Source organism: Chaetura pelagica, unplaced genomic scaffold, assembly GCF_000747805.2.
Source record: "Chaetura pelagica isolate M959 unplaced genomic scaffold, ChaPel_1.0 scaffold258, whole genome shotgun sequence".
In the NCBI taxonomy this organism is placed as follows: Eukaryota; Metazoa; Chordata; class Aves; order Apodiformes; family Apodidae; genus Chaetura; species Chaetura pelagica.
The window spans coordinates 113,024-124,770 of NW_009954333.1; the positions used below are offsets into that span (position 1 = coordinate 113,024).

Here is an 11,747-nt window from a genome sequence, read left to right on the forward strand (position 1 = left end):
AATTTTTTTTTTATTTCTTTTTTTCTTTTTTTTTTTTTTTTTTTTTCTTTGGCAAATAAAGGAATATCCAATTATTTACTTTCCAGTTTTTAGTACTTTTCTTATCCTCTTTTTATGTACTTTCCTGTCATGATTGGTGTGTGCCAATATGCCTCTCCCAGACTTCTCATACCTTTTTCAATATCCAGTCTGCATCCTCCTCTCTTTCTTGAACTTCATTCCACTCCTGCCTCAATTCCACTCATCTGTCTCCAGCCACCAGTGAAGACTGTAAACTGATTAATTTCTTGAAGATGTGGGAGAAATAGAATGTCTTCTAATTAACTTCAATTGGAAGATAAATAAATACTTTAGATGGACAAATCTAAAAGCTGAAATGATTCTACTTTTTATTTTAGTTCTTTGTAGGGGTAGTAGTATCACTACTTTAAGTTAGAAAGAAAGGAAAGGTGTGGAGGATTTATTATCCATTCTGTCTTCTTAATTTTTACAGGAAGAGCCATATGTTATGTTCAAGAAGTCTGACAAACCCTTGTACGGAAATGATCGATTTGAAGGTTATTGCATTGACCTCCTCAGGGAACTGTCTACTATCCTTGGATTTTCCTATGAAATTAGGCTGGTGGAGGATGGAAAATATGGAGCCCAGGAAGATGCCAGTGGACAGTGGAATGGAATGGTTCGTGAACTAATTGATCACGTAAGTTAATTTTTGAAAGATTTCTACCATTAATTTAAATTTCAATTCTATTTATATACTTTATGATGCTGCTGTTTGTATAGTACTGTTTTGGAAAACACAAATGTTTAAAGAAGTGATGCAAGTCAATTCACATCAATACTTTCTAGAATGTAGAATTTTTTTGTTAAATGAAGACTATTCTACATTTTTATTTTGCCACTAGGCGCTGTTTGTTTCTGCCAAACTGGTTTAGGTCTTCTGTGGTATATGTCTATGTGAAAGTAGGGAAATAGATAGTATTTCAAATTGATTTCTGAGCACAATTATATAGAGTTTTTTGAGAAAAAACCCTACCTTTTCATTAATAGAAATCAGGGCTTCTGTTATGCTAGTGGATCTAAAACGATCTTAGAGAAAATTCAGTGGATATATATTAATATTATAGATAAATATATACATTATTTGATATACAGAAGAGGAATGTCTTTCTTGTAACATTAATATTGAAGTGCAAGGAGTAAGTATTAACATACACTGAAGCAGCAAAATACTGAACTCTGTGTCAAAACAGGTACCATTATGATCACAATTACTTATGAATGGGTAAAAGAGGCATTTCTTAGTGTCCTTCAAAACATGCTTTCCCAGTTGGTTATGCCAGTTGAGTTCAGCCTCTTAGTAATTTTGAAAATTATGTCATTGACTCTTTTTGCATTTATTTGAGCAAATTGCTTGACATAGAGACATTTGATGAAAGAATAAGATAAAACATATTTGCATGTCACTGTCATCTAAAATAGGAAAAAGGGGAGACTAAATCTAACTCAAGTGAAACTTCTAATGATGGCAGAAACTACTTGAATAGCTTGAAGAAAAATATTCATTATCTTGCTACAATTTGCTTTAAGTTTTGAGCAGATGGGTAGAGTATGTGCTAATCAAAATATTCATATTTACTAGAAGGGTTGTTATCTTTGTGTTTTTAAATAGTCTAGTTTTGCTGTTGCAACAGATGTTGATTATATCTGTCTTCACACTTTTAAGAAGAATGCATGGGAGTATTATATTATCTTTAAATATGTGTTTGTGTTATTACAGCTAGTACAATGATACAGAAAACAGGCAGATATTTACATAGACTCTCTGTCCATCTTTATACATGCATATTTTCACATATCTATAAATATATAGTCATGCATAGCTGTTAGATTTGATGACTGTTAGGTATTATCATCATCCAGAACTAAATTTCCATGACTGAGGTGGAAATTGTGGAAGTATTTCTTATAAAATTCTTCAGCAGCCAAGAAAACCCACGTTTTGATATGTTTTTATTATTCAGCCCTAAAGCCTTCTTGAACAATCACTAGTAAGCCCTCCAAAGCTTTTCATTAATTTAATCTTGAAATCAAAACACATTTGAAGAAGTTGCAGCAGTGAAGTATGTGGAACAGGAGCTTTTCCAGTCCTTTCCTCTTGATAACACAAAAAGGAACATCTGTTGCTTTTTCCTCACAGATAACACATAACTAAGCTTAGATAAAAAAATATTTTGGATTTTGAAATTATGTTTACTTAGGAGTTAGTGAATCATGGAAGATATAGTCTAACTTCTTCAGCTAGATCATAACTTTTACTAGTCTCTCTCAATTTATCAATTGTCACGATTTTCCTTTAAGTTTTCCTCTGGTTTATCTATTCTTCTGTAATTATTTAAATACATGCAATTTATTTATGCATCTGTGCCCTCTATCTTCATGCATATAATCAGTCTATTTTCTTAGCAAGCAACACTTCAGACCTCAGAACATGGGAATTTAGAGAATTCCAGAGAGACAGTTACCATATTTGATGTTTTCATAAGGCTAGTACTTCACTTGGCCCATTAGCTTAGCTTTTCAGTCTTCATTTTCCTTTAGAGAATATAACTTAAGTGTCAAAAAGTTGTGTGTTTTTAGTTTTTGTTTTTTTGGGGTTTTTTTGTTTGTTTTTTTTTTTTTTTTGTATAAAGTAATGCAATAAAGTCAATTACTTTTTCTTTTAGAAAGGTGAAATGATTCTGTCAACATTTTTCAATGTGAGTTTCTAATTAAACTAAATGGTTCACAAAATGAAGACAGCTCTGGAAGTTGCCATAGTCCTTATATCTATTTGAAAAAAACATTTTTAGAATTTATTTTATATTTTATCTGTTTGTTACCTTTTGTCTGTTGGCCATTTAATTTCAGAAAGAATACTATAGTATATATCTTTATGAAAGTAGTCTGTAGCTTTTGAAATTCAAGAATAAATTGATATTTTCTAGGTATTATGTGGTTAGAAAGATACACAACTTATATAAATATAAAAAAAAAATACCAAAGAGAAGTTTTTTGTTTTTTTTTTTAATAATCTGTTTAAATATGCCCTTAGTAACTTTACAGTGTTTTGGCAAGTCTGCAGTTACATTTTATTTGCAGCTGGAACCAGCAACTTTTGTGAAGATAGGCATCCAGTAGGCTGAATGACTACTGATTTCTACTGAACATTTTTTTTCCATTATTTTCTAGTATCTCAGAATTTTCTTTTATTTTTACCTCTGTAAAAGATAAGACAATTATACTTCTTTTCCTGTACTCTGTGCATATGTTTACATACTACTGTTTGTACTTCTGCTTTCCTATCCTTATCTATTTCTATTTTCAGCTGTCTTATGCTTGGATTATAATTTCTCTCTTCCCTGATTTATCTGTTTAGCCATTTGAAGGACACCTGTTCTGAGAGTATTTTCATTTCATATTTATTTATTTACATTGCAGGTTAAACATTATTGTTTTACATTGAACCATCAACCTCTGAATTTTCAGTATTCGTTATTAGTTACATTGGTTATGTGGCCAGTTTTCCAGCACAACCCTTTCTTTAAAGGTAGATAGTAATTCACATTACTTAATATTTTTAAATGGTATTCCAAAACCTTCCAGTTGTGTGTCACCATAAAGTATCCATATTTTTTAACTGTTAAGTGCCTGTGATGTATTTTTCATTTATATATTTACTGTTTTAAATATTCATATTATCTTGCAGTTATTACTGTTTGCAAGCTTTCTTTTCCTCATTAAAGCAACACTTCATTTCTGGGTGAAATCTGTCCTGGAGTCTATAGGATAATTTATGATGATAATTTGTAATATGCTAGAAAATATCACTTGTGCTTTTTGTGCCTTTTAGTCTAATTGCTAATTCCCTAATCCAGAAATTCAAGTGTTTTGACCTTTTATTTCTGATGTCATTTGTCCCAAGCTGAATAAGGAGCAGCAGGTGTCTCTCTGCCAAGCAACTAACCATGTCTGTTTTGTTTGAACTTGTTTTTCACTTGAAGCAAACTGAATATATTCACAGGCTTACAGAACCTGTCTACAAATTATTTTTTTGCATGTCTGAATTTATCATTGTAATTCACTCAAATATGCTGTACTGTGCATCTACTACCCTCTTGGGTTTGTTTTTTTGTTTGTTTGCTATAAGGTGAAAGATCAAAGAAAGATCCTCTTCTACATGACTATAGAGTTATTAGCAGCTACAGATTTACTGTTACTTCAAACCAACAGCCAAACATTTGTCTACTTATTTATAAGGTGACTCTAAATTTGCATGTTTACTTAGTCACTCTCTGACAAAGGCTACATCTGATATTTCCCTGGAAAAATGGGAATTTACCAGTCTTAATAAATCCTACCAGTTGCCAAAGAACTGAAGTTACTTTCTTACTTTTTGGAAGAACATCCATATCCTTTTGATATTCTGTTAGATAACTCAAGATTTTATTAAAAATAAAGCTCAATTTCAGGAATTACGCTAAGTAACTTCAGTAGCCCAGATCCCTCATGATAAAGAACATGTTTTGCTGGGTAAAATTGTTAGTGTGCAGTTTATATTCCTTGCTTTGATGATTTTCCTGCCTGCTCACACTCATAGATAGGATGTTTGCCCACTTCCCCTCCCTCTAATTTCTATTTATTTATTTATTTATTTATTTATTTGGGTATGGCCAGTCACAGATTTGCAAGTTTCTGGAAATGATGGAAAAATTTTCAAATGTTCCTTGATAAGTGACTGGCAAAAGAATGTCAGCATTGGGCCAAATGAAATGGGAATTAGTGCCCAAATACTTCAGAGGCTGAGTGAAAGAATTAGTACTAGAGCATTAAGGCAGAACATGTTTTATGTCTAACCAGTATAATTCCCATTTATAATTATTAGCTATTTAGACATGCCTGGCTAATGCACTTGGTTATATAAAATGATTAAATTTCAGTGACAGATAAAAACTGTACAGTGAATAATTGGAATTCATTTTCACTGCATTACCAGTGAAGTGGTAAGACCAGTCATGGCCCATCAAGACAGTGGCATGAAGTTTTTCAAATAAGACTCCAAAAGAGAACTCTTTTAGCTCAAGGATCATCTATGTTTACAGTAATTATTAGGAACTGTTTGGATGCATGGTTAGTGTTGTATTCATAAAAGTATTACACTTTTCATATCCTCATACAGTTGTCTGATATTTGCAATCACTTTTGTTGCTGTAATGATAGTGAGGAATAGTAGCAAACGACACAGGGATTATTATTTCCATGTATATGTCTGCTGAAGTGAAAGGTATGTGAAAATTGGAATTCTCTGTTACCACAGTTAATTTCCATTGAGACTTATCCCTTTTATTAGGTAAATTCATGTGTCTACATTTTATTCTTTCTCTTTTGGTTCAAAAAAAGGTTGGTCATTGAGATTGACCCCCATTAATAGAAATTAAATTACCAGGAGAAAATTGGTGAACCAACTTCTCTATTCCAATACATGCTTTTCCTACAAAGAGGTGGTTTGCAATTCTGTTTTGTATGTCAAGTCTTCAGCCACTTGTGGAGTTTTTTTTGTGGGATTTTTTTTTTAATAGCTTTTCATTAATCTGTTCACTTCATCTGTTTCTACAATATCTGTACTTCAGCATACAGTTTTCAATCACTGCAAGTATCAAAATAAGTTCAACTTTACAGAGAAACTTGGTCTGTACCAGTTTTCCCAATCTTCCCTTCATCCTCCCTGCTTACTCAGCTCATATTTTAACCTTATTCTTCCCAGAAGGAATGGTTAAGGAGCTTAATTGCATGCTTGGTAGATCAGGAATTCATAAATGTAGCAAATTGTTTCTGTAGCAGTGGGCAAATCTGCACAAACTTTTGTGGTTTTGTTTGTTTGGTTTGGTTTTTTTTTTGTTTGTTTTTTTTTATAGAACTCTAGGGAGATGATGTTGGTGGTTTCTATGTGGTTTCAGGTCTTCTCTTAAGACCTGAAGGCTTGTAATTGACACCATCAGTAGTTGCCACAGCTGTTCAAGACTTTTAATCAGGATCCCGGAAATAAGATGGCATGACATCTGAACTCAGCTATCTAGTCCAGATTTGTATTGGGCTTTATGGTGTGTTACTTATATTTCGCAAAGTTAACAACTTCTACTAGCAGCTTTCCAGGATCTGGGAGAAGAGTATCAAGAAGATGCATCTGGGCTCTTCATGGTGCTGTTAATTAGCAGGAAGACAAAAGACAGTAGGCATAAATTGAAAACCTTGAAGAATGGAAATTGTGTTACCTCCCTAAGCAACCTGCTCCACTATTTATCTGTAGAAAGTTTTAAACTATGTGGACAGAAAAACAATGGAACAGGTTATTTGGAGACGTTATATAGTGTCCCTCCTTGGAGGTTTTCAAAACTGACTGGATAAAGCCTGGAGCAATCTTGTCTGATCATGTAGATGACCCTGTGTTGAACAGAAGATTAGACTAGAGACCTTCTGATGTCTCTTCCCATCTGAACTGTCCTATGATCCCATTAAAGGTAGGAGAAAACCATGAAAATTAGTTTATAGCAAAGTGATTTAAGTGACTAGTTAAAATAAAAATAGCAGTAAAGCCCTAATAAAGTCTTATTGGTTTCAAAAAGAAATTAAGATCTTGTGTCATGACCAAAAACTTTTCACAGGGTGTAAAATTTTCCATAATGTAGCAGCATGAAGTAGCCAATCTAGGATAGATGACAAGCTAAAGGCAAACTACAGAACTTAGTTTTTCAAATCAGTTACACAGAGATTAATTTCTGTGAACAGGGATAATGCACAAGCTTTCTGTGCAGTAGAAGCCTGTAAGGTGGGTTTGAAGAATTGGAGCTGGGCTTTAGCCTTCCTCTGTTTAGCTTAGGGATGCATTTTCTCCAAAGGGAATGTAAAATCAATGTCAGTACTCAGGTTAAAATTAAAAAAATATATATATTTGATGTGACTGAAGAAATTTATATTTTGACTCTATTTCCATAGGTTAAATATCTTCATTATTATGGCAGAATATTCTGTAATTGTAGGGTCTAATTAAAAATAACTATTGGCCATTTTGTGGTTGCTATGTCTAGATTGTATTTAAACTTTTCATTCCTTTGGATAAAATAGGTGAGACAATTTTTTCTTCAGAAAAGGATCATAAAAAGAAAATTTAATCAGTGTTTATTTTTTCTTTCCCTAATTTTATTACCAGAAGTTATTAAATGTTTTCAAAGTTCAATTTTCCCAAAAATGAATGTGGCAGTTTCTCTAGGTTATATTTTATAGAGTTAATTTTCACATGCAAAATATCAATATCTGCAGATACCAGCTGACTGTTCTGTGGCCCACACAGTAGTCAACTTTTATGTGCAGGTTTCTTACTGAAGTTATTTGTAGCTGCATGCATAGATAAAATTCAGTATAATTTTAAAACTTGTCTTCTTAGGGCTTATATACCAAATTTCAGCATGATGCAACTGCAAAAAAAATGTCCCTCCTTTTTCTTTTAAATTTTATTTTATGTAGTCAACCAACAAGCTACCTGGAAGTAAAATGTAAATGAACAAGTGAAGGAGGAGGATTTTAGCATGACTCCAGGGCTTCAGTAGCAGAAATAAATTGTGTATACTTTGTTGTTTGTAGGTGGGTGAACATCTTGTAACTGCTCATGGCAGCAAGACAGGGAAACCTTTATGTGCTGTGTAGAGAATGTGTGCAATCCTCATGTGGCACAAAAAGAAGGGAAGGTCTGGCAATCTCTGCTTACAGAGTTCTGCAGTAATATAGAAAGTAGACCATACTGAGAGTGCATATATTGATATGAAGGGAGAAAATACAATTACCCTTTAATTTGAAGGGGGAAGACAGAAGATCAGGTAGTACTGAGATTGTACTGTTAGAAGTATTGCTCAAAATATCTGATGCACTTCAAGAAAACAAGGTTGGAAAAACTGACAGATGTTCAGCTGATTTTTAAAAGTGTCCCGTAGAGTTTGATAAATTTTATAAAGCTTCCTACAGAATCTCACCTTGAAAAACTGGCAAGATGGATGCAGAATTGTGAGTGCCACAAGCTTGGGGAAGAGTGGCTGAAAAGCTGCCCAGCAGAAAAGAATCTGGGGGTACTGGTAGACAGCCAGCTGAACATGAGCCAGCAGTGTGCCCAGGTGGCCAAGAAGGCCAGTGGCATCCTGGCCTGCAGCAGGAATAGTGTGACCAGCAGGAGCAGGGAGCTGATCGTGCCCCTGTACTGGTGAGGCTGCACCTTGAGTACTGTGTTGATGCACTTCCCATTTTTAAATGTTCTTAATTTTTTACGAATAGTTTTATGCTAAAAGAAGCAAAACTACTTCCTGTCCCTTGCCCTTCACGTCTACAAGTGCATTCACATCTGCTTCACCAGTATACTGGCTTCTAAATGAGCACAGGGAACAAAGAGAAGACATATGCTGACATGTACATCTGAAAAAGTTTTAGAAGACATGATAATGGATGTTCATGTTTTCTGCAGGATACAGTATTTTTCTTCATTTACAGTATTTTTCTTTGCATCTATCCCTGTAACAGCACTTCAGAATTCTGTTATGTCACGAGCAAACAGGAAGTCGAATAAATCTGTTTCCTTACTTTTAGGGACAAGAGAGTTTGAAATATCAGCCTACCTTTTACAAGGACAACCCTCCGTGTAAAGTTTGTGTTTTACCAAATCTGACTGTTTGCTTCAGCCTTTTTCCTCTGACTTATGGCCTGTTTCTCTTTTTCTGTTTCTGTTCACAGAAAGCTGACCTTGCAGTTGCACCATTGGCAATAACCTATGTTCGAGAGAAGGTCATCGACTTTTCCAAGCCATTTATGACTCTTGGAATAAGTATTTTGTACCGCAAGCCCAATGGTACAAACCCGGGCGTCTTCTCCTTCCTGAATCCTCTCTCCCCTGATATCTGGATGTATATTCTGCTGGCTTACTTGGGTGTCAGTTGTGTGCTCTTTGTCATAGCCAGGTAACATGTCAACTTTTGTGATTTTTTTGGCAATTGTTATAACCTTTTTCTTACTAATAATTGTCAAAAGTCACAAAACTTTTCTTACTTTCATACTCTTATATTTTAACTTCATGATGTACAGAAGAATGTTTAATGATGAGGGTACTCACTATTAATTTTCTCCACTGCCATACTAAGTGTCCAGCTCACTATATCACTAAGTCTTGAGGATGTTAGCTAGATTTCTCCTATTTACAAATTTAGAAACACTAGAAAATTTACGAAATGTCTTCTACTGACTGTGCTGTGTTTAGAAAGACAAAGGTTGACATATTTTATTAGGCTGATTTCATTTGATGCTGTGATGTTTCATCTCAAATTGAGTACTTAGCTGCCCATGTTAATCCCAGATGTGCAAATTTGACCTCTACCTTTTACAAAACAAGTTAGTGTATGTAGATTAGTATCTTAGAAGCAGGATAAAATATTTAGTTTTCAGATGTGGGCTAGGTAAAGTCTCTGAGATACCTCACATAATTTTAAGTCCAAGATTGGAATGTATTTGGAAGTATGTTAGTTGTGCTTTCAAAGTTAAGGAAGTTAGTACAACAACTGTTCAATCGTAAATAGATTTGGTATATCAGACTCAATTTTTATCAGTTTTCTTCAAATCAGACAAGGAGGAAAAATCTTTTGCCAAGACATTCCCATTACATTTATCCTTGTTATGTCATTAGGACTAGCTCCAGATGCTCACAGAAATATAGTCTTACATGTCGTAACTTTGACTTTCGCTGTGACAGCAAAAAAAATACTCTGAACTGTAAATCAGTGATGCCCAGGGGTGTAACTGTAATCTTTTTTGAAGATTCTTCCTAGTAGTAGGGTTTTTTTTAACAAAATACACATTAACTGCATTGACTTTTATCACTTTAATAAGATTTTTTTTTTGGTGTGTCTACAGTGATGACTTTTATAAGCATATATTTTACTTCATAAAGCAATCTCACTTCAGCCCCACTATTGTTACTATTTCATTCTGTGGTACAGAGTACCATCTCCATATTTCTATTTTCCTATTATGCTGTAGTTGAGATCAGGGTTCTCCATCTTCCATTGATACTATCTGCATAATTTTGAAGGTGCTGTACCATTCCTTTACTAAGGAGAAAGCTAATGTTTTTAGAAACTGGTTTAAAAGTAATTTAGCAGGATCACGTGTATATAAAGCACTTGAAGTATTGAGACATGTTCTGCAATTAATAACTTCCCTTGTATACCTTCTTTAAAGGTCTGTTTTAAAGATCCAGACATGTTGAAAGTTCCTTGAAAGATCAGTGGAGTTTAGTGGATTATATAACCAGAGAGTAAACTAATTTCTGAGGTGTTCCTGTGATACAGGTACTTCTGAAACCACAGCTGATCTTAAATCACAAATGTTATCTTCTGGGACACCTCATGTAAAATCTTTATGTGTATGTCCAAAAGTTTTACCCCTATTCTTATCACTGAAGGACATTTTCAGAATGATTGATGCACAGTGTGTTTGGCAGGCAGGTCCCAGCACTAGTGTGTGTTAGATGGCTGACTTCTTATGCTTTGAAAATGTATCTTGCCATATTTTGTAGGAGAGATATGTTTTCTTGAGCCTTTTAAAAATAATTATCAATAAGCTATTCAATAATTTAAACCTGACAGAATGTTTATTTCTAAGCAGAAGCATCATGTAGTGCAACATGCAACTGTTGTTTGTTGGGGTTTTTTTAGTTTGTCTGGTTTTGCGACCAGCACCATAAATTCCTTATTATCTTAATAGTAAAGTACTATGGAATATATTCAATACTGAGCAAAGGAGTCTGGTTTTTTTGTAGTGTTGTATAAAATACCTTTTTTTTTCCTGCCAAAATTTATTATCAACCTTCAGATCTAGTGATTTTCAATCCTTTTAAGTTGCACAATCACATATTGGTAACATACATAGAAATAGAATATCAAGGATTATGTGAGACAAATCTACAGATTTAAGTCGTGATATAGGATGACCTATGTGATAGAATTTTCTAACACTAGTTCATATAGGGAAACAGGTCTAAGTTTAAAACATTACCTGCTGAATAACGAAGAGATAAAATAATATTATTCAATAGTAAAAGAGACTTTTGCAAATATAGTGTATATATATATGTATATATATATACACACACAAATATATCTGCCATGTAAAGGGCGATACTGTGAACTGTAGTAGAGAAAAAGACTTTGCAGTGTAGTTCTGATGATGTCTTTGCTTTACAGATTCAATGCAAAGTTAGGTATTGCACAGAGGATGATGTGTTTATCAGTCCTATATGCAGCTAAATTAATAGGTGCCATCTAGACTGTCTTATGAAAAGATTTCTATTTCATAACAATTTTTCCATAATGAATGTTTAACTACCAATGTTTCATAATAATTACTGTGTGTTCCACAATGAGCTGTATCTATGTCTGGAGGAGTACCTAGTTATGTCTTTTATGATATGATGTTTTTTAATTACAGTTCATCAGAGCTTTCAGTGTAGAATCTTTTGTTTTATATTTAAACCTCCCATTTTTGTGTCAAATGTTTCATGATTTTATTGTTTTACAATGTCTTCCAAACAATGTTGGAATGTAAGAGCTTGTTACCTTGAAAAGGAAAAGTGCAGTTTTGTTATGGTACTTGGATTTCACCCATTAATCAGTGGTATG

The 11,747-nt window shown here is 33.7% G+C and overlaps 1 protein-coding gene across 1 annotated transcript in view; it reads left to right on the forward strand.

Moving 5' to 3' along the window:
* The window catches only part of GRIK2 (glutamate receptor, ionotropic, kainate 2), a 208,889-nt gene that overhangs the window by 82,385 nt on the left and 114,757 nt on the right, over nucleotides 1-11,747 (forward strand). Inside the window, exons 10-11 of the mRNA XM_010004187.1 lie at nucleotides 494-700; nucleotides 8,812-9,035. Of these exons, the coding sequence (XP_010002489.1) occupies nucleotides 494-700; nucleotides 8,812-9,035 (431 nt within the window). The remainder of the gene's footprint in view (nucleotides 1-493; nucleotides 701-8,811; nucleotides 9,036-11,747) is intronic.